General features: G+C 53.1%; 2 protein-coding genes across 2 annotated transcripts; both read left to right on the top strand.

The window, feature by feature from the left end:
• Nucleotides 1-316: 316 nt before the first annotated feature.
• Nucleotides 317-8,566, top strand: LOC115080912 (LIM/homeobox protein Lhx2-like). Its single transcript, XM_029585374.1, has 3 exons — nucleotides 317-538; nucleotides 6,514-6,765; nucleotides 8,463-8,566. Exons 1-3 carry the CDS (start codon nucleotides 410-412, stop codon nucleotides 8,499-8,501), a joined length of 420 nt encoding a protein of 139 aa, XP_029441234.1. The 5' UTR covers nucleotides 317-409; the 3' UTR covers nucleotides 8,502-8,566.
• Nucleotides 8,535-18,015, top strand: LOC115080383 (steroid 21-hydroxylase-like). The gene is made up of 11 exons (XM_029584527.1): nucleotides 8,535-8,772; nucleotides 9,893-9,982; nucleotides 10,628-10,783; nucleotides 11,282-11,292; nucleotides 13,079-13,108; nucleotides 13,330-13,440; nucleotides 14,493-14,579; nucleotides 15,215-15,448; nucleotides 15,626-15,795; nucleotides 15,925-16,028; nucleotides 17,071-18,015. Exons 1-11 carry the CDS (start codon nucleotides 8,535-8,537, stop codon nucleotides 17,412-17,414), a joined length of 1,575 nt encoding a protein of 524 aa, XP_029440387.1. The 3' UTR covers nucleotides 17,415-18,015.
• Nucleotides 18,016-22,116: the final 4,101 nt, after the last annotated feature.

Here is a 22,116-nt window from a genome sequence, read left to right as displayed (position 1 = left end):
GGGGGGGGGGGGGGCGAAAGTGTGCCCTGCAGGGTTTAAAATGTCCTGAGAAAGAGAGAGGGGGGGGGGGGGGAAGTGATTATGGAGGTGGGGGGGAGGGGGGTGTTATGATGATGCAGTGGGTCTCAGAAATATGAAATGTTAATCCAGGATTTTTAATCCTTTTGTCAATTTGGGGGCGGGATTTATTTATTTATTTGTCTCTTCGTTTCCGTCGTCCGGACCCTGGGGAACCGGGGGGAGGGGGCGGGGGGGGGGTTTAGGCGAGCGCATTGTGAGGGAAAGCTACAGCGAATGTCGCTTCTGCCCACCCGCAGAGTCGGCGGCGGGAGGAGAGGCCTCGCCCGAACCGCGCCGGCAGCGGCGCCCCCGCCAGCCGCCACCGGCGCCCAAGGCCAAAGCCAAGCGGATGCGGACCTGCTTCAAGAACCACCAGCTGCGCACGCTGGAGTCCTACTTCTCCGTGAAGCAGAACCCCGACGGGAAGGACTGGGAGCGCATGGCCAGGAAGACGGGGCTGTCCAAGAGGGTGCTGCAGGTGAGAGAGGGGGGGAGGGGGAGAGTGCCGTAGGGGTGGCGAGCGCCTCGGGGAGGTCCCGGCGGGGTGGAGGGAGTCCTTGAGGCTGGGCCTCAGAGGGATCAGATAAGAGGACAGTCTGGGCCTCCTGCTGGGTTCTGCCGGAAGGCCCTTTTTAAGTACCAGCAGCAAAGCTGCGCTTTGTCCTCTCCCTCCCTCCCCGAGGTTTGCTCCTGCTGTCTCTCCCTCTCTGAGGCGTGTCTTGCATGCCGGCGCACTCTCTCTCTCTCTCTCTTTTCTGCAGGCGTGTCTCAGTGTCCCACTAATGCTGGGCCTCCCTAACCCGTCCTGGGGACCCCGAAGGAGATCCGCCAGGACTGTGCATGGGAGGGATAGATTTGCATGTGCTCTCTCTCCACGGCATATTCAGGTGGATCTCCTGACAACCAGTCTGCCTGTGGAGTCACCAGGACAGGTTTGGGAAGCCCCGCCCTAACGTGTAGCGTGTTGTTTCGCACGCATGTCTCTCTCCATGGGTGTCTCTTTTGTATGTAGCGTGTTGGCGTCTCTTTTCTCAGGTGTACAGATGCTACGTGTTACGTTTGTCATGCATGCCTTCTTTGTTCACGCATGCAGAACGATCATACTTTCTCTGACGTGTAGCGGTGTTTGGCACTGTCTCTTTTCTCAGATGCTCAGGTGCTACGTGTTTCCTTTGTCATGCATGCCTCTTTGTTCATGCATGCAGAATGATCGTACTTTTCTCTGACGTGTAGCGTGTTGACGTCTCTTTTCTCAGGTGTACAGGTGCTACGTGTTACGTTTGTCATGCATGCCTCTTTGTTCACACATGCAGAACGATCATACTTTATCTGACGTGTAGCGTGTTGGCACTGTCTCTTTTCTCAGATGCTCAGGTGCTACGTGTTTCCTTGTGTCATGCATGCCTCTTTGTTCACGCATGCAGAATGATCATACTTTCTCTGACGTGTAGCGTGTTGGCACTGTCTCTTTTCTCAGATGCTCAGGTGCTACGTGTTTCCTTTGTCATGCATGCCTCTTTGTTCACGCATGCAGAACGATCATACTTTCTCTGACGTGTAGCGTGTTGGCACTGTCTCTTTTCTCAGGTGTGCAGGTGCTACGTGTTTCCTTTGTCATGCATGCCTCTTTGTTCACGCATGCAGAACGATCATACTTTCTCTGACGTGTAGCGTGTTGGCACTGTCTCTTTTCTCAGGTGTGCAGGTGCTACGGGTTTCCTTTGTCATGCATGCCTCTTTGTTCACGCACGCAGAATGATCATACTTTCTCTGACGTGTAGCGTGTTGGCACTGTCTCTTTTCTCAGGTGTGCAGGTGCTACGTGTTTCCTTTGTCATGCATGCCTCTTTGTTCACGCACGCAGAACGATCATACTTTCTCTGACTGTAGCGTGTTGGCACTGTCCTCTTTTCTCATGTGTGGCAGGTGCTACGTGTTTCCTTTGTCATGCATGCCTCTTTGTTCACGCACGCAGAACGATCATACTTTCTCTGACGTGTAGCGTGTTGGCACTGTCTCTTTCTCAGGGGTGCAGGTGCTACGTGTTTTCCTTTGTCATGCATGCCTCTTTGTTCACGCATGCAGAACGATCATACTTTCTCTGACGTGTAGCGTGTTGGCACTGTCTCTTTCTCAGGTGTGCAGGTGCTACGTGTTTCCTTTGTCATGCATGCCTCTTTGTTCACGCATGCAGAACGATCATACTTTCTCTGACGTGTAGCGTGTTGGCACGTCTCTTTTCTCAGGTGTGCAGGTGCTACGTGTTTCCTTTGTCATGCATGCCTCTTTGTTCACGCATGCAGAACGATCATACTTTCTCTGACGTGTAGCGTGTTGGCACTGTCTCTTTCTCAGGTGTGCAGGTGCTACGTGTTTCCTTTGTCATGCATGCCTCTTTGTTCACGCATGCAGAACGATCATACTTTTCTCTGACGTGTAGCGTGTTGGCACTGTCTCTTTTCTCAGGTGTGCAGGTGCTACGTGTTTCCTTTGTCATGCATGCCTCTTTGTTCACGCATGCAGAACGATCATACTTCTCTGACGTGTAGCGTGTTGGCACTGTCTCTTTTCTCAGGTGTGCAGGTGCTACGTGTTTCCTTTGTCATGCATGCCTCTTTGTTCACGCACGCAGAACGATCATACTTTCTCTGACGTGTAGCGTGTTGGCACTGTCTCTTTTCTCAGGTGTGCAGGTGCTACGTGTTTCCCTTTGTCATGCATGCCTCTTGTTCACGCACGCAGAACGATCATACTTTCTCTGACGTGTAGCGTGTTGGCACTGTCTCTTTTTCTCAGGTGTGCAGGTGCTACGTGTTTCCTTTGTCATGCATGCCTCTTTGTTCACAGCACGCAGAACGATCATACTTTCTCTGCGTGTAGCGTGTTGGCACTGTCTCTTTTCTCAGGTGTGCAGGTGCTACGTGTTTCCTTTGTCATGCATGCCTCTTTGTTCACGCACGCAGAACGATCATACTTTCTCTGACGTGTAAGCGTGTTGGCACTGTCTCTTTTCTCAGGTGTGCAGGTGCTACGTGTTTCCTTTGTCATGCCTGCCTCTTTGTTCACGCACGCAGAACGATCATACTTTCTCTGACGTGTAGCGTGTTGGCACTGTCCTCTTTTCTCAGGTGTGCAGGTGCTACGTGTTTCCTTTGTCATGCATGCCTCTTTGTTCACGCACGCAGAACGATCATACTTTCTCTGACGTGTAGCGTTGTTGGCACTGTCTCTTTTCTCAGGTGTGCAGGTGCTACGTGTTTCCTTTGTCATGCATGCCTCTTTGTTCACGCACGCAGGAACGATCATACTTTCTCTGACGTGTAGCGTGTTGGCACTGTCTCTTTTCTCAGGTGTGCAGGTGCTACGTGTTTCCTCCTTTGTCATGCATGCCTCTTTGTTCACGCACGCAGAACGATCATACTTTCTCTGACGTGTAGCGTGTTGGCACTGTCTCTTTCTCATGGTGTGCAGGTGCTACGTGTTTCCTTTGTCATGCATGCCTCTTTGTTCACGCACGCAGAACGATCATACTTTCTCTGACGTGTAGCGTGTTGGCACTGTCTCTTTTCTCAGGTGTGCAGGTGCTACGTGTTTTCCTTTGTCATGCATGCCTCTTTGTTCACGCATGCAGAACGATCATACTTTCTCTGACGTGTAGCGTGTTGGCACTGTCTCTTTTCTCAGGTGTGCAGGTGCTACGTGTTTCCTTTGTCATGCATGCCTCTTTGTTCACGCATGCAGAACGATCATACTTTCTCTGACGTGTAGCGTGTTGGCACTGTCTCTTTTCTCAGGTGCGCAGGTGCTACGTGTTTCCTTTGTCATGCATGCCTCTTTGTTCACGCATGCAGAACGATCATACTTTCTCTGACGTGTAGCGTGTTGGCACTGTCTCTTTTCTCAGGTGCGCAGGTGCTACGTGTTTCCTTTGTCATGCATGCCTCTTTGTTCACGCACGCAGAACGATCATACTTTCTCTGACGTGTAGCGTGTTGGCACTGTCTCTTTTCTCAGGTGCGCAGGTGCTACGTGTTTCCTTTGTCATGCATGCCTCTTTGTTCACGCACGCAGAACGATCATACTTTCTCTGACGTGGTAGCGTGTTGGCACTGTCTCTTTTCTCAGGTGTGCAGGTGCTACGTGTTTCCTTTGTCATGCATGCCTCTTTGTTCACGCATGCAGAACGATCATACTTTCTCTGACGTGTAGCGTGTTGGCACTGTCTCTTTTCTCAGGTGTGCAGGTGCTACGTGTTTCCTTTGTCATGCATGCCTCTTTGTTCACGCATGCAGAACGATCATACTTTCTCTGACGTGTAGCGTGTTGGCACTGTCTCTTTTCTCAGGTGCGCAGGTGCTACGTGTTTCCTTTGTCATGCATGCCTCTTTGTTCACGCATGCAGAACGATCATACTTTCTCTGACGTGTAGCGTGTTGGCACTGTCTCTTTCTCAGGTGCGCAGGTGCTACGTGTTTCCTTTGTCATGCATGCCTCTTTGTTCACGCATGCAGAACGATCATACTTTCTCTGACGTGTAGCGTGTTGGCACTGTCTCTTTTCTCAGGTGCGCAGGTGCTACGTGTTTCCTTTGTCATGCATGCCTCTTTGTTCACGCACGCAGAACGATCATACTTTCTCTGACGTGTAGCGTGTTGGCACTGTCTCTTTTCTCAGGTGCGCAGGTGCTACGTGTTTCCTTTGTCATGCATGCCTCTTTGTTCACGCATGCAGAACGATCATACTTTCTCTGACGTGTAGCGTGTTGGCACTGTCTCTTTTCTCAGGTGTGCAGGGTGCTACGTGTTTCCTTTGTCATGCATGCCTCTTTGTTCACGCATGCAGAACGATCATACTTTCTCTGACGTGTAGCGTGTTGGCACTGTCTCTTTTCTCAGGTGCGCAGGTGCTACGTGTTTCCTTTGTCATGCATGCCTCTTTGTTCACGCATGCAGAACGATCATACTTTCTCTGACGTGTAGCGTGTTGGCACTGTCTCTTTTCTCAGGTGCGCAGGTGCTACGTGTTTCCTTTGTCATGCATGCCTCTTTGTTCACGCATGCAGAACGATCATACTTTCTCTGACGTGTAGCGTGTTGGCACTGTCTCTTTTCTCAGGTGTGCAGGTGCTACGTGTTTCCTTTGTCATGCATGCCTCTTTGTTCACGCACGCAGAACGATCATACTTTCTCTGACGTGTAGCGTGTTGGCACTGTCTCTTTTCTCAGGTGCGCAGGTGCTACGTGTTTCCTTTGTCATGCATGCCTCTTTGTTCACGCATGCAGAACGATCATACTTTCTCTGACGTGTAGCGTGTTGGCACTGTCTCTTTTCTCAGGTGTGCAGGTGCTACGTGTTTCCTTTGTCATGCATGCCTCTTTGTTCACGCACGCAGAACGATCGCACTCTGTCTCTGACGTGTAGCGTGTTGGCACTGTCTCTTTTCTCAGGTGTGCAGGTGCTACGTGTTTCCTTTGTCATGCATGCCTCTTTGTTCACGCACGCAGAACGATCGCACTCTGTCTCTGACGTGTAGCGTGTTGGCACTGTCTCTTTTCTCAGGTGCGCAGGTGCTACGTGTTTCCTTTGTCATGCATGCCTCTTTGTTCACGCACGCAGAACGATCAGCACTCTGTCTCTGACGTGTAGCGTGTTGGCACTGTCTCTTTTCTCAGGTGTGCAGGTGCTACGTGTTTCCTTTGTCATGCATGCCTCTTTGTTCACGCAGGCAGAACGATCATACTTTCTCTGACGTGTAGCGTGTTGGCACTGTCTCTTTTCTCAGGTGTGCAGGTGCTACGTGTTTCCTTGTCATGCATGCCTCTTTGTTCACGCACGCAGAACGATCATACTTTCTCTGACGTGTAGCGTGTTGGCACTGTCTCTTTTCTCAGGTGTGCAGGTGCTACGTGTTTCCTTTGTCATGCATGCCTCTTTGTTCACGCACGCAGAACGATCATACTTTCTCTGACGTGTAGCGTGTTGGCACTGTCTCTTTTCTCAGGTGCGCAGGTGCTACGTGTTTCCTTTGTCATGCATGCCTCTTTGTTCACGCACGCAGAACGATCATACTTTCTCTGACGTGTAGCGTGTTGGCACTGTCTCTTTTCTCAGGTGTGCAGGTGCTACGTGTTTCCTTTGTCATGCATGCCTCTTTGTTCACGCACGCAGAACGATCATACTTTCTCTGACGTGTAGCGTGTTGGCACTGTCTCTTTTCTCAGGTGTGCAGGTGCTACGTGTTTCCTTTGTCATGCATGCCTCTTTGTTCACGCACGCAGAACGATCATACTTTCTCTGACGTGTAGCGTGTTGGCACTGTCTCTTTTCTCAGGTGCGCAGGTGCTACGTGTTTCCTTTGTCATGCATGCCTCTTTGCCCACGCTCGCACTCTGTCTCTGACGCGTAGTGTCTTGGCGCTGTCTCGGTGGCTGTTATTGGTAAAACTGTCTCTAGGTTTGGTTTCAGAATGCCCGTGCCAAGCTCCGGAAGACCCTATCCCAGGAGGGGAGCCCCGAGACGGGAGGAACACCCGCTGAGACCCCCGAAGGAGCCCCAGCCTCGCCTCGGCAGGAGCTGCCCGCCCGCACCTCGGGGACCCCGGAGCCCCTCTTCCCGCCGCTGGACCTAAGGGTCCCCTACGTCTCGCCCGGCGTGCCCTTGCTACCCCTCTTTCTGAACTTTGACCTGGGGGATCCGCTGAGGGAGGTGAGGCCGAGCTCCCCACAGTTCTTCTGAGGGGGTGAGGTTAACCCCTCCCACCCTGGGGGGGGGCCAAAGACTCTGTATCCCTCTGCTGCACAGAGGAGTCTCCGAGAAAGATGCAGCCATTTCCTCCTCTGTCTTGCTCTGACCCCCCTCCATGTAACCCGCACCCTCACTAGCCCACGAAAGGCCGGTGCTCCTAACCCGACACCTTTCAATAAATCTTCTGAGGCTACCTCATCTGGGTCTGTTTCTGTCTCGCCACGTCCGGGGAAGTGGAGGGTGGCCCGGGGCAGGAGCGAGGAGCTTCATAGAAATGTAACCTGGACTCTTTAAGAGCTGGAGCCTTCTGAGATCTCATTAATCCTGGGAGCCGGACCTGAGTGACCCCCTTCCAGGGCCACCACAGGGCTGAATGAGTCGCAGTCTCCCCCCACCCCCCCTCCCCCTGCCCAAGGCCGTCTCTCCGTCTCTGGCGTCAGACTGAACTGTAGCATATTAAATAAACTCATGATTGCAGAGCCCTGCAGGCTTAGGAGATGAGTATGAACTACACGAGTCACACCCTATCACTTTATACTAAGGATAAACTAAACTCCCCCTCCTCTCACTGTCCCATATACACAAGTCACACCCTATCACTTTATATTAAGGATAAAACTCCCCCTCCCCTCACTGTCCCTCAAACACGAGTCACACCCTATCACTTTATATTAAGGATAAAACTCACCCTCCCCTCACTGTCCCTCATACACGACGTACACCCTATCACTTTATATTAAGGATAAAACTCCCCCTCCCCTCGCTGTCCCTCATACATGAGTCACACCCTATCACTTTATATTAAGGATAAAACATTCCCTCCCCTCACTGTCCCTCATACACGACGTAGACCCTATCACTTTATATTAAGGATAAAACTCCCCCTCCCCTCGCTGTCCCTCATACATGAGTTACACCCTATCACTTTATATTAAGGATAAAACTCCCCCTCCCCTCACTGTCCCTCATACACGAGTTACACCCTATCACTTTATATTAAGGATAAAACTCACCCTCCCCTCACTGTCCCTCATACACGACGTACACCCTATCACTTTATATTAAGGATAAAACTCACCCTCCCCTCACTGTCCCTCATACACGACGTACACCCTATCACTTTATATTAAGGATAAAACATTCCCTCCCCTCACTGTCCCTCATACACAGGTTACACCCTATCACTTTATACTAAGGATAAAACTCCTCCTCCTCTCACTGTCCCTCATACACGAGTCACACCCTATCATTTTATATTAAGGATAAAACATCCCCTCCCCTCACTGTCCCTCATACACAGGTTACACCCTATCACTTTATACTAAGGATAAAACATCCCCTCCCCTCACTGTCCCTCATACACGAGTCACACCCTATCACTTTATATTAAGGATAAAACTCCCCCTCCCCTCACTGTCCCTCATACACGAGTCACACCCTATCCCTTTATATTAAGGATAAAGCATCCCCTCCCCTCACTGTCCCTCATACACGAGTCTCACCCTATCCCTTTATATTAAGGATAAAACTCCCCCTCCCTGTCCCACATACACGAGTTATACCCTATTACTTTATATTAAAGATAAAAACAACTCCTCCCCTCACTGTCCCTTCTAGTGTAGGGGATTTTGTCAGAGTTTGCCCTTTCTACTCTGAAGGTCACCCCGTCCCTCTCCTGCTCTCGGCTGTATAAATAGGGAGAGACTCCCGTCTCCGGTCATCACAGAAGGATGTTCTGCTCCTCGCTGCTGCTGCTCCTGCTGCTCCTCTCTCTTGCTCGCTCTCGTCGCCCGGGGCAGATCGAAATCCCCCGGCCCGGATCCCGCGGGGGCGGGGATCTGCCGTCCCCTCGCCCCCTCCCTGTCCTCGGACACCTGCTGGAGCTGTGCCGGAGGGACCTGCCCCTGCGCTTCATGGAGCTCTCGCAGCGCTACGGACCTGTCTACCGCCTGCGCTTTGGGTCTCAAGGTGAGTGAGGGGGGGGAGGGAGGGAGTCCAGCTCTGGGTTCTCCAGTGCGGTTTTTTTGGGTAGCCTCCGACGGTGGGGTGGAGCAGGAACTCTCGAGGTACGGGATCCCTGGGTCCGGATGTCTCCATGCGGTTTACTGGGGCCTGGGATTTTGGAGGAGTGTTTAGGTGGGGTCGGCTGGGTTTTTGAGGGGGACTGAGCGGTAGGTGTAGGCAGCAGGTGATAAGCTCACGGTGCATCTTATTTGCTCGGTATCGTTCCTGGTTCGGTGCCGCACACCCTGCTTGATCTCTGGCCCTCCCCTCGCTTCCTCGCAGCTGAAGATGGTGGATGCCCGACCCCAGGCATCCTTGAATATTTCGTTGCTGGGTCGCTTCTTTCCCGGAGGGTGGGGGAGGGGTTTGAAGAGACCCCTGATCGGGTATGGGGGTAGGAGGCCCGGTTCTGAGCGGGTGTTGACTGGATCACAGCTCTGCCGAGCCTCTAGCTGATATGGGAGCAGGAGGTTCCTGGCTCGGACCTCTTTCTCTAGGTTACGGTGCAGCCCTCGAAAGGCAGGTTCTGGTTCCGAGCCGGGTTTAGAGGAGCCTTTGATGGGTTCTGATGAGGGGATCCCCCCGGTCTCGGATCTCTCCTCGAACGGGGAGGGGGTGGCTGGTTTCTGGATCTGATTTAGGAGATCTCCCTGGGTCCGATTTTCTCCCCAGGGATCGGGAGGGTTCTGGTTCTGTTTAGGGAATCCCTGGGTTGGATCGCCTCATGATTCTGAGTAAGTATATTTCACTTATTCTGCCTTTTACAGAACATCAAAGCATTTTACAATAAATATAACATAACAATCACAGTAAAATCAGAAATATCCTAACACATATTAAAGCACAATGCAATAATACAATCAATGAACGACAAGCAAAATGCAGTGCCTAAAGCCCTCCATCTAAAACAGATAAACTTTACCTTTTTAAAAATGATTCTTCGAACAGTCACTTTTTTAAAAGATTCCTCTCTTGGACTTCATATAGTCTCTCTCTAATCCTGTCTCAAATGGTAAGGCATTCCTGGTTCTGCCTGCGTTCTCCGACTGCCTCTTTTTTTTTTCCCCCCCCTTTCGGGCCGCAGATGTGGTGGTTTTGAACAGCGTCGAGCTCATTCGCGAGGCTCTGATTAAGAAATGGTCCGATTTTGCCGGCCGACCTCAGAGCTACACAGGTAAGAGGTCAAGACACGCACGGGCCGGGCGACGTGTGTGTGTGTGTGTGTGTGTTTATGCCTTGCATTGTACGCAGCCACACGTGGACTGGTGCGTGCGCACGGGTGTTTAACCGCAAGCGTGTGCAGGGTTGCGCGTGGATGGATAACTGGGCGGCTTTCGGGCTTGGTGTTCAGGGAGCTGCAGCCGGGAATCCCAGCCCAAGTTGGCAGAGCCGTAACTAGGCCCACTCCTCCCTCCTCCCAATCTTTGCTCCCTTGTCTGCATTGTAATAACCCACCTTCCCTTTTCCAACCCCCCCAGGGACTTTGTGCCCTGGGGGGCTGCTCCTGCTGGCTGCCTCCGCCTCGCAAGTCTTCTCAGCCTTCCTTGGCTTCACCTGTCATGTTCGTGTCTGCTTGACTGACTCTGCTCCTGCACTGTCAACCTGTCTGAGGAATACAAGGCCGCGTTCTCCCTCCTTCACAACTCCCCGGCACGAGTCCAGGAGTTCAGACTTTGCTGCTCGACGATGCGAGAAGAGCGAACACAGCTCGGCCTCGCAGGGTCCTGAGACCCAACAGGTGGCGGGGGAGGGGGGAACGAAGGGCAGGGAAACGTCTGAGGGGGCTGCTTTGCCAAAATTGCTTCCTGTCCTGCTGCAGGGGACCTCATCTCCTTCGGCGGGAAGGACCTCTCCCTGGGGGATTACACGTCCACGTGGAAGATCCAGCGTCGGCTGGCCCATTCCTCCCTGCAGCGCTCCCTGAGGACCAACCTGGAGGCCCTGATCAGCCAGGAGGCCCAGCACTTGTGGCCAGGTGAGTCCCGCCCTCGCGGCTCGAGGTGCGTAACGCATTCAGGCGCCTGCGTGCCACGCCGATGGACGCAGGAGCGTTCTGCCCCTACCTCTCGGCAGCCTCCCGTCCAGCACGGCCACCTCCGGCCGGGCAGGAGTTTTACTGCTGCTGACCTCCCACGTTTCCCTGTTTTATGAGGAATCAAAAAATATCCACAAGGCTTGGATGAGGGCATTCCTGCTGGATTGGGAGATACCCTGGACTTGTAAACCACCTACCCGATGAAACGTTGCACGCCCAAAGCAGCGTACAATAAAAAGTTAAAATCCAAGAATACAGACAGGTAAACTGTGCACGTAAGAGGCCGGCGCCAGTGCAAAGGTTCTTCGTTGGCGAGCAGGCCCGAATGAGCCAAATCGCGGGCGACGCATCTTCCGGTGGCACCGGACGGACCCTTCTCCCCGTAGCTCAGGGGGCGTTTACTGCTGAGCACCCTTGTCCACTTTCTTTTGAACTCAGGAAATGGCCCAGTAGTAACTCGAAGTGGTTCCTTGGAATCTTTTTGTCAATTATAGAGGAATGCAAATGTCAAATGTTCCTTGAAAGTCAGAGGAAGGATCATTCTCTTTACTGATTTCTTATTTTGGCACCAGCTCCCCCCCCCCCCCCCCCCCGTGCAATGTTCTTAAATTTTGTTTGTTTAGATTTAGTTCAGGGAAGTTTCAGAAGACTTGTCATGATTTTATATAGCATAGAGGAGATTTTAGAGACATTCATCTCCAGGAAGTAAGTTGAGCTTCTGTAGGGATGTGCATTCGTTATTGTTCAGTAGCCCCCGAAAAAACGAAGCGTATTTTGCCAATATTCGGCAAAATTCGTATTTCATGTTAGTGCACAGTAACGGAGTTACTGCGCACTGCCATATCTCTTAGTGCACAGTAATACCAATTAGTGCGCACTATCTTTCTAAGCTAATGAACTCCTCTAAATTGATACTTTTTAATTTTTAAGTTGCAATTTTTTTAGTGCGCACTAACATTAGTTACGGCGCACTATTACATACTTCTTGCGCTGTAAGTTCTATTAGGGCGCACTAACTAACCTGTTCGTGCGCACTTAGTGCGCACTAGCTAGATGTTAATGCGCATAGTCTCGTTCGGTGTACTGTGCACTAATGCTGAGATAGTGCGCATTAACTGGTTGTTAGTGCGTGGTAAGGCCCATTAGTGCGCACTAACGCAATTCATCGAAAATTGCCGGAAAAAAAAAAATATGACGCGTAGGAAAACTAAATTTTCCGTAGAGCGCCCGACCTGAAGGCTTTAAACGAAGCACATCTCTAAGCTTCCGCATGGAGAGCTGCGATTGCTTCATCAGCAATCTGGATGGCAGAGAAGTTCATCTAAAGGATTCAGTCATCAATGAGGTTAAAAACTGAGAATTTATGCTAATACTCTGGAGGGAATTTTGAAACTACAATTTTTAATTTTCTGCAAGTGAACTGAACTGAGGTTTAGGGTGGGGTTAGTGGTTTTCTGTTATAATTTACAAAGACCAAATTTTCTTAATTTTCAATACTAATAAATCCTTCCCTGTACTATAATGCTATGTGCTTCTGTTTCCTATAAAGTATAAGAATCCAAATGTGTTACGCAAATGTGCAGAAACTGATTTTTCCTGTGTTACTTGAAATGGTAATATTGTGGGTGTATTATTTATTATTATTTTATGTTGCTTTTATTTTCTGTTACAAGCCTCTCCTCCCCATCCCTGGGAGAGCCTTTAGTTTTCGTGAATCTGTTGCATCTGCCCCTTCCAGATCACACAGCTGAGAGGTGGAGTTATGTGGCCCATCCAATAGGCGTGTATTTTTGGGGTTTTTTTTTTTTTAACAATTTCTTAACTGGAACCTCCAACTGTGCTGAGACGCTGTAAGCGCTCTGCCTGATTGGTGCCAATGAATTCCCTCTTCCTGTCCTAAAGGCAAGGGACACAATTTTTCAACTGGGCTCTAGCAACCACAGGAAGCCCAGTGCGTCCAGTGCAGGAGAGGTCCAACTGAGGTCCTATGAGTACAGACCAGATAACGCACACAACCACTCTGGAGGTTGCACCCTGGAGGTGGCTGCAGGCTCATCTCCTTCCTCGTCTCCCAATGCTGTGAATAATTCTTGCCCATTTGGCTAATCGGCTTTCGCCACGGCCCTGGTCCCTGCCACCTGTTGCTGACCCTCCTCTCTCTTCCCCGCAGGATTTCCAGAGTTACAGGGGCACCCCCATGGATGTGTCTGAAGACTTCTCCCTGCACACCTGCAGGATCATCGCATCACTGGCCTCGGAGTCCTGGTAGGCAGGCAACAGGGTCTGTCTGTGACAGCTGAGATCAAAGTCTCCTTATACTCAAGGCTGGGCTTGGGATCTCCCTTCTACCCTATACAAAGGCAGGGATCAGGGTTCCCCCTCACCCCTTCCCCGCCCATGCTCTCTGGGGATCTCTGCTGTGTCCCGTGCTTTGTGGCTGGGGGCCGGGGGGTTCTCCTGCTTATCCTGAAACTCTTTTCTTCCAGTTCGAGAAGAAGGACCCCAAATTCCAGGCCATCCACAAGTGCATTACAGATGTGGTCCAGCTGTGGGGGTCTCCTTTCATCATGGCCCTGGACTCCTTCCCCCTCCTGCGGGTGAGACAGCTTTGCCTCCACCTCGGTCACTTTAGTGCAGGGATTACTCAGGGCTCCACAGGTTTCGGAGAGACATAAACTACCATGTACTAATCCAGGTTAAAATCTGGATTAGCTTCCATAACCTCCTTCCAATCTCCTGCCTCTTGATAAGAGGAAATGAGTGAAGCAGCCATAGAGGAAAAAACATCTTTGATATGGAAGCTAAAAGATGATTATTTAAGCTTCCTTTGCATGTAATTATAAATGTATTAATGAATAATATTCTAAAGTTTAAACCTGTAAGATAAATGCAGTGGTGCAGTTTAGAGGAAGCCCACACGGTGGCGCCAGAGCTGCACAGATTACAGTGCTTACCTCCAGTGTAAATCTGCCCCTGTATAAAAGGCAAAGAGACCGGGAGTGAAATTTAATTTAAACCTTTTATTCAGGTCATAGACTTGTTTGTATCTTCTGAGCAGGGATTTTGAAACAACCTTTGGGGGGAAAAAAAAAAAAGCAACAATTTGTCAGTCAGATTCTATAAATTATCAATTCATTCAGATCTTGGGGAGATTTCCCACATTTTTGGTAATGGGGAGGGGGCCTGCTGCTGCCGCCCATCCACTTGAAAGGGGCGCTGCTGTGGCGGTCGGGTACTCCTCCCTGCTTTCTGATCCCCAGGGTCTTCTCCCCTAACCCTCTAACCCTGCCTGCGAGTGCCAAAATCTTAAAAGCAGCCCCGAGGCGGTGCCGGGGGCCTGGCATTAACCTGCCTTTATAAACGGGTCCGATCGGAAAGATAAAATTCCCCGCTTGCCAATTTCAATCCAGCCTGGGAGAACAAAAAAAAAAGGAACACTTGGGAGGTGGAACTTTGTTCTGCGAGACCGGATTTAAATTCGGCAGCGCGGAGTGGGGAATCCTTTTTCTTCTGTTTGGACCTGGTCCTCGGGCATTGGTGGTGGTGGTGGGCACCGAAGGCCTGGGGCACGTGTGAGATGTCGATCCGGCCGGGCCTGTGACCCCCGTCTCTTTTTATGCCTTCCCCCCCCCCCCCCCCCCCGGGCCAGAAGCTGCCCAACGCGGCGCTGGATTCGCTCCTGCGGGCGGTGGAGAGGCGAGACTCCTTCGTGACGCGCCAGCTGCAGAGCCACAAGGTCAGTGGTGGTGTGAGAGAGAGAGAGAGAGCCCCTTCCCGGGAGCACCCGAGACCAAGGTGAAACTTGGCACCTGGGGACGCTGTAGCTGTTTTAGGAAGGTTGGTGGCATGGGGAGGCTGTAAACTGAGAGAGGACTGCGGGGCGTTTGTTATATTTATCCCGCCTAGCCAGCGAATGGCTCCAGCACTTGATATGGGGATTAGCAAACAAAACACAATATACCACCAATGTCCACACTAATCACACATTGCACAGTAAAAAAAACCCATTATCCTATTATAAACTGCGCCAGGCGGGGGTTGCCCTAAACGGCAGAGGCGCAGTTGCAGGGGGGGGGTAGATCTGCACCGAGGGACCACGGTTTAAACCACGACTTCAGGACAAGGGGCCTGGGTGCTGGATTAAGTATTTGGGTCCTTGTAAAGGGTGGGTGGGGGGCAGCGGTAGGGCCAGGGTTGAGAGGCGGTAGTGGTGGTGGAGCCGGTGCTGGTTTCAGTTCGGAGACCTAATCGGCTCATCTTTACCGAAGCTGTCCTGAGTGGGGATGTGACCTGGGCAGGCTGCAGGTTTGCGGAAGTCTGTGACCCCCCCCCCCCTCCCCCCCCGGGGGGCTCTTTGTCTGTGCTTTCCAGGAGACCTTCCGGCCACCGGAGATCCGCGACATCACGGACAGCATGATTCACTTCCTGCGGGAGAGGCGGCAGCAGCAGCGGGAAGGGGAGGAGGAACCCCCGGCGGCCGGGGGAGGGGATGAGTTTGACGAGCAGCACGTGCACATGGCCATCGTGGACCTCTTCATCGGCGGCACCGAGACCACGGCTTCCATGCTGACCTGGGCCGTGGCCTTCCTCCTGAACCACCCTCGGGTAAAAAAAAAAAAAAACAAACCCTCTGCCCTGAACGGTGGCCCCTGGGGGCCCTGGGAGGGAAGTCGGCCCCGGGCGGGCGGGCTTTTGCCACTTAGCGTGGAGGGATCAGCCGGAGGGGGCCTGCTGGCTCGCACGGGCTCTCCTGCCTCACGCTATCTCGCCTCTGTCCGGCAGGTGCAGGAGAGGATTTACTCCGAGATGCTTGAAGTGCTGGGGCCCGAACGTCTCCCTGCGTACTCTGACAGGGACCGCCTGCCCCTGCTGGGAGCCACGATCTCAGAGATTTTGAGGCTGAGGCCCGTGGCCCCGCTGGCCGTGCCCCACGCCACCACGAGGGACACCAGGTAAGGAGGGCGCCTGAGACGTAGCCCGGAGGGGGCGCGTCTGTGAGTGGGGTGTGTACCAGAGCTTGTGACACATTCTGTGAACACCTCTCTCTCTCTCTCTCTCTCTCCCCCTCTCTCTCCCCAAAGTCTTTCAGGATACTTCATTCCCAAGGGCACCGTGGTGATTCCAAACCTGTACGCGGCCAACCACGACGAGACAAAATGGACTGACCCCACTCACTTCAGGCCGGGTAAGGGCCATATGCCGTCACTGTAATAAGCTGGGGCATAATAAGTAGCCGTCCGACACGAGGCCTGGTGTAACGCTATGAACATAGGAATTTCCCAGCTCCTGGCAGATCCCACAGATCTACTTCCTGTAGCCTCTCATCACAGGGGGGAGCCGTTCCATCTCCTTTAGCGTTCTCCTCGCCCTTCTCTGCATCCTTTCTGCTTCCGCTCTGGATGGGGGTGGGGAGGGGCGACCGGAGCTGCATTGAATGCTCAAAGGTGCGATCGCAGCAGCGCTCGCTGCAGGCTTCCTGGTGTTCTCTGTTTTTTATTCTCCATTCCATTTCGGATCACTCGGTTCTGTTTGCTCTTTTGACCGCTGAGCCGAAAATTTCAGTATATTTTGTCCCTTTCCAGGTCGGTGACTCCTGTAGTCGGGATTATTTTTTTTCCCCATGTGCATCACGTGCGCTCGTCCACGTTAAGCCTCATCTGCTATGGCCTTGACCTCCCTAACTCCCCCCCCCCCCCTAACTCCCCCACCTCCCCCCCCCCCCTTTTACTCTTGATTGCCTAGCAGTCCGACTGTTTCCTTCGGAGACTTCTTGCTTCAAATTTACTTTAATTAGGTTTCATTTTTAACTTTTGCCTCTATGGGTGATGTCAGAGGCGATATCTGTAGCCATCATGCTGAGCTGCTTGAATAATGGTGATATTACATGGGTGATATCGTGGAGGTTATACGATAACAGAGCATAAAAAGCTAAAGGGGCACAGAATTATACAGAAGAAAGGAGCTAGTGGATAAAAAGCTTCTCGCTGGAAATAATCCATTAATAACATTTCATAATCTGTAAAGAGCAGGAAGAAAGAGCTACCCATAAAATAATTATCATATAGTACATGGGTGATATCATCATTCACAGCATGTGTTATATATGATAATATTACATGGGGTGCTTATGACATTACAAAACTCTCTAATGTCCTTATTGAGCCCTGCAGTGCCTGGATAATATTCCAGTCCCCTGATGAATAAATGGGACCCTTCTCTCCTTCCAGAGCGGTTCCTGGAGGCCGAGGACCCCAAGCAAGCTCATCGCGACGTCCTGGCCTTCAGCGCGGGGGCCCGGGTCTGCCTGGGGGAGTCGCTGGCCCGCATGGAGATCTTCCTCTTCCTCACCCACCTGCTGCATCGCTTCCGCTTCCTTCCGCCCACGCCCGGCCAGCTGCCCGACCTCGGCGGCATCTTCGGGATCAACCTGAGGAGCAAGCCCTTCCAAGTGAGATTCGTCCCGCGGACGGAGCCCGGCGCGGGCGAGGGCGGAGCGGGAGCTTGCCCCGGGCGGTGTCCGGATCGTACGACCCCGGGCCGGGAGAGTCGTCCGGTCGCGGAGCAGCAATAACAGGGCCATCTTAGCCTGTACAGAAAGGCCGCCGTACGTGGCCCAGTCCTCCCACGCCGAGCACAGACTCTCCCACCCTGTCCTTTTATCAAATGAAGAGAGGAATGTCGCCCATTTGGCAAAGTGATCCCTCAGCTGTTTCTAGCCACTTAGGAGACCCCTGAAAGAGGGGGGGGGTGTCTCTTACGCCGTTAACAGGGGTGGCCAGCTCTGGGCCTCGAGAGCCAGTGAATCTATGCGTGAGACGTATTTGGATACTGCGGAGGCAGTGCATGCAAATCCGTCTCCTGCATATTCATTGCGGATATCCTGAAAACCAGGCCTGTTTGTGGAGCGGAGTTGGCCACCTCTACCCTCTGCATCTAGAAGCACTCTCTTATGAGATGAGAGGGGTTGGGCTTTAGGTCTGCTGTAGTGGACTTTGGATACATTTCCACTGTTTCTGGTATTTGTTTTGCTTTTAGTGCGTACGTGCGGGGAGTGGGCAGGAGGGAATGGATTCCGTTTTTCTGAGTTCTTCACTGCGGTGTTGCCTGCCTTTGTCCAGGGATGTAATGCTTTTGCCTAAAGCTTTAAATAAACATGCATCTGATCCCACTAATCCGCCTTCATAGCCGTTACCCGCAGCGGGGTTTACTACCTTGGAACTGTACCACAGTTTATCCGTGGCTTTCCGAGGGCCAAGCCTGTTGTAAGTGATATTTCTTTTTTTTTTTATCTTGGAAGACTGTGCTTTGTTCTTTTCCATGTAAAATGATCATAAATGCAGAATTTTCAATTGTCCGTGGGGAGGTGGGGGCGGCAGGCTTTACGTTTTTCGCCTAGGGCGCCTGATATCCCCCCCCCCCCCCGCACCGGCTCTGACTGCTACACATCATCAGGCTTACAAATCGCCGACTCTCGTCAAGGCCCAGCGGGCGAGAGCTGTGCGCCTCCTTCCGTTGCTCATCTGCGAGAAACGCCTCTCTCGTAGGTATCTTTGCCAAGCTGCAACTTGTTGGTTGTGGGTCGCACCTTTCCGTCCCGTTGCTGTCTGGACCATCTCTCTGGGACTTGCAGCAAATTCGGACAGGCGGTTTTGTGTTAACCTGCCCTCTCAGCAGCCTGCACTAAATGCTCCGCTGCGCCCCCTCGGTTTGGATGGTGGTGGTGTGCGTAGCTTTGCTTGCGATGTAGGAAGGGTTTTGGCGCTCAAAAAAACCCCCAAAACATGCGCTCATACAGCGGTAAATACGTGTTCGCAAATTAGTCCATAATACAAAATAATTTCAAGATAAACAAAAAACAAGCTTAAAAAAAAACCCAAAACAAGCTCTTTTGCCCAGCCTAACTATTCTGCGTTTAATAAGTTACCACAGTACGCCAATAAAATCTACTGAAGTGAATAATATAGGGAGAGAGATTTAAGAGGGTGACACCAGTGCAGTCTATGGCCATGAATGACACAGGAAGAGATATTTAAGAAGGTGGGGGGGGGGGGGGGGGTGCATTTGAAGCCTCTAGAGGTGATTCCAGAAGACTCCTATTCCTCTGCTCAGATGAAGCCCTCCAGTGCCTTTGCCTTCAGCGGGATCCAGCAAAGAGCAGCAATGTTGCTGCCATCAAGGAGGAGCTGTTGGGAGCCAAAAAAACCCCAAAAAACTGTGCTAGCCTACTAGAGGAGGCCACGCCAGAGACGTTGTCGCCATGGAAACAGGGGCCTAGCAGCCAGGGGAGAGCCCACTGGGCACTGGAAAAGACAGCAGCCAGGCACAAGCAGGTGAACGAGGTGGAGAGAGACCCCAGGAGGCTCCTTCAGAGACACACACATACACCCCCCCCCCCCCCGACGCAGAGCCCTCGAAAGAGAATATAAATGCAACCCAACAACGTGGGCTCCTTTCGCTTCGCTTTCATGCAATCCGTGCGATGCGATTATAGCCTCTGTTCCTCTATGATGGAGCTGCCTCTCGCTCGCATCGCCCTCTGATCAAACGTTTACCAGCCTGTTCGTATCCCTTGCCTGTGTCCCTTCCGGCTCCTGTCGCTCTCCTGGGGGTTCCTGGCCTTCGGGCGTAGCGAATACTGAAGGGACCAGAACATTAAACCTTCCCTCCACAGCGCCTTCAGCCTCTTATTTAATCTCGCACCCAAGGGTTGGCAAAATGGATCCCATCCGCGAAATCAGGGCAACCCAGAAAACCGCCTGAGGTTTGTTTTAATTATTATAAAAGGACTCCTAGGTGGGAAAAGATAGGCATTTATTAGCATCGCAGAATATGCTCGGCACCACAAGTTATCAAAACAGGGGCTGGCATCTCCGCGCCTCGAGGTGCTCACCTGGTTAAGATATCCACACTGAATAATCCTGAGGCGCAGTTGCGTGCACTGTCTTTGGTTGCTTGAGAACCTCTCTCATGCATTTATTTATTTATTTATTTATTTATTTATTTATTTATTTATTTATTTATTTATTTATTTAAAGGCTTTTATATACCGGAGTTCATGCACTTGTGCATACCACTTCGGTTTCATGCATGTCATTGTGGGCAAGGAACGGGGTAAAAGGAACCTCTAGGGCACTGGGGACGGGAGGGCTCAGGGGATGGGCACAGGGATACAGAGCCTGTCACCTCTAGGGCACTGGGGACGGGAGGGCTCAGGGGATGGGCACAGGGATACAGAGCGTGTCACCTCTAGGGCACTGGGGATGGGAGGGCTCAGGGGATGGGCACAGGGATACAGAGCCTGTCACCTCTAGGGCACTGGGGACGGGAGGGCTCAGGGGATGGGCACAGGGATACAGAGCCTGTCACCTCTAGGGCACTGGGGATGGGAGGGCTGAGGGGATGGGCACAGGGATACAGAGCCTGTCACCTCTAGGGCACTGGGGACGGGAGGGCTCGGGATGGGCACAGGGATACAGAGCCTGTCACCTCTAGGGCACTGGGGACGGGAGGGCTCAGGGGATGGGCACAGGGATACAGAGCCTGTCACCTCTAGGGCACTGGGGACGGGAGGGCTCAGGGGATGGGCACAGGGATACAGAGCCTGTCAACTCTAGGGCACTGGGGACGGGAGGGCTCAGGGGATGGGCACAGGGATACAGAGCCTGTCACCTCTAGGGCACTGTGGATGGGAGGGCTCAGGGGATGGGCACAGGGATACAGAGCCTCTCACCTCTAGGGCACTGGGGATGGGAGGGCTCAGGGGATGGGCACAGGGATACAGAGCCTGTCACCTCTAGGGCACTGGGGACAGGAGGGCTCAGGGGATGGGCACAGGGATACAGAGCCTCTCACCTCTAGGGCACTGTGGATGGGAGGGCTCAGGGGATAGGCACAGGGATACAGAGCCTGTCACCTCTAGGGCACTGGGGACGGGAGGGCTCGGGATGGGCACAGGGATACAGAGCCTCTCACCTCTAGGGCACTGTGGATGGGAGGGCTCAGGGGATGGGCACAGGGATACAGAGCCTCTCACCTCTAGGGCACTGTGGATGGGAGGGCTCAGGGGATGGGCACAGGGATACAGAGCCTCTCACCTCTAGGGCACTGGGGACGGGAGGGCTCAGGGGATGGACACAGGGATACAGAGCCTGTCACCTCTAGGGCACTGGGGACGGGAGGGCTCAGGGGATGGGCACAGGGATACAGAGCCTGTCACCTCTAGGGCACTGGGGACGGGAGGGCTCAGGGGATGGGCACAGGGATACAGAGCCTGTCACCTCTAGGGCACTGGGGACGGGAGGGCTCAGGGGATGGGCACAGGGATACAGAGCCTGTCACCTCTAGGGCACTGGGGACGGGAGGGCTCAGGGGATGGGCACAGGGATACAGAGCCTGTCATCTCTGGGGCACTGGGGACGGGAGGGCTCAGGGGATGGGCACAGGGATACAGAGCCTGTCACCTCTGGGGCACTGGGGACGGGAGGGCTCAGGGGATGGGCACAGGGATACAGAGCCTCTCACCTCTGGGGCACTGTGGATGGGAGGGCTCAGGGGATGGGCACAGGGATACAGAGCCTGTCACCTCTAGGGCACTGGGGACGGGAGGGCTCAGGGGATGGGCACAGGGATACAGAGCCTCTCACCTCTGGGGCACTGGGGACGGGAGGGCTCAGGGGATGGGCACAGGGATACAGAGCCTGTCACCTCTGGGGCACTGGGGACGGGAGGGCTCAGGGGATGGGCACAGGGATACAGAGCCTCTCACCTCTAGGGCACTGTGGATGGGAGGGCTCAGGGGATGGGCACAGGGATACAGAGCCTGTCACCTCTAGGGCACTGGGGACGGGAGGGCTCAGGGGATGGGCACAGGGATACAGAGCCTGTCACCTCTAGGGCACTGGGGACGGGAGGGATCAGGGGATGGGCACAGGGATACAGAGCCTGTCACCTCTAGGGCACTGGGGACGGGAGGGATCAGGGGATGGGCACAGGGATACAGAGCCTGTCACCTCTGGGGCACTGGGGATGGGAGGGCTCAGGGGATGGGCACAGGGATACAGAGCCTCTCACCTCTAGGGCACTGGGGACGGGAGGGCTCAGGGGATGGGCACAGGGATACAGAGCCTCTCACCTCTAGGGCACTGTGGATGGGAGGGCTCAGGGGATGGGCACAGGGATACAGAGCCTGTCACCTCTAGGGCACTGGGGACGGGAGGGCTCAGGGATGGGCACAGGGATACAGAGCCTCTCACCTCTAGGGCACTGTGGATGGG

This window comes from Rhinatrema bivittatum, chromosome 19 (assembly GCF_901001135.1).
Source record: "Rhinatrema bivittatum chromosome 19, aRhiBiv1.1, whole genome shotgun sequence".
NCBI lineage: Eukaryota > Metazoa > Chordata > Amphibia > Gymnophiona > Rhinatrematidae > Rhinatrema > Rhinatrema bivittatum.
The sequence above is the reverse complement of the archived record's forward strand: the minus strand, read 5'-3'. Positions and strand labels throughout refer to the sequence as shown.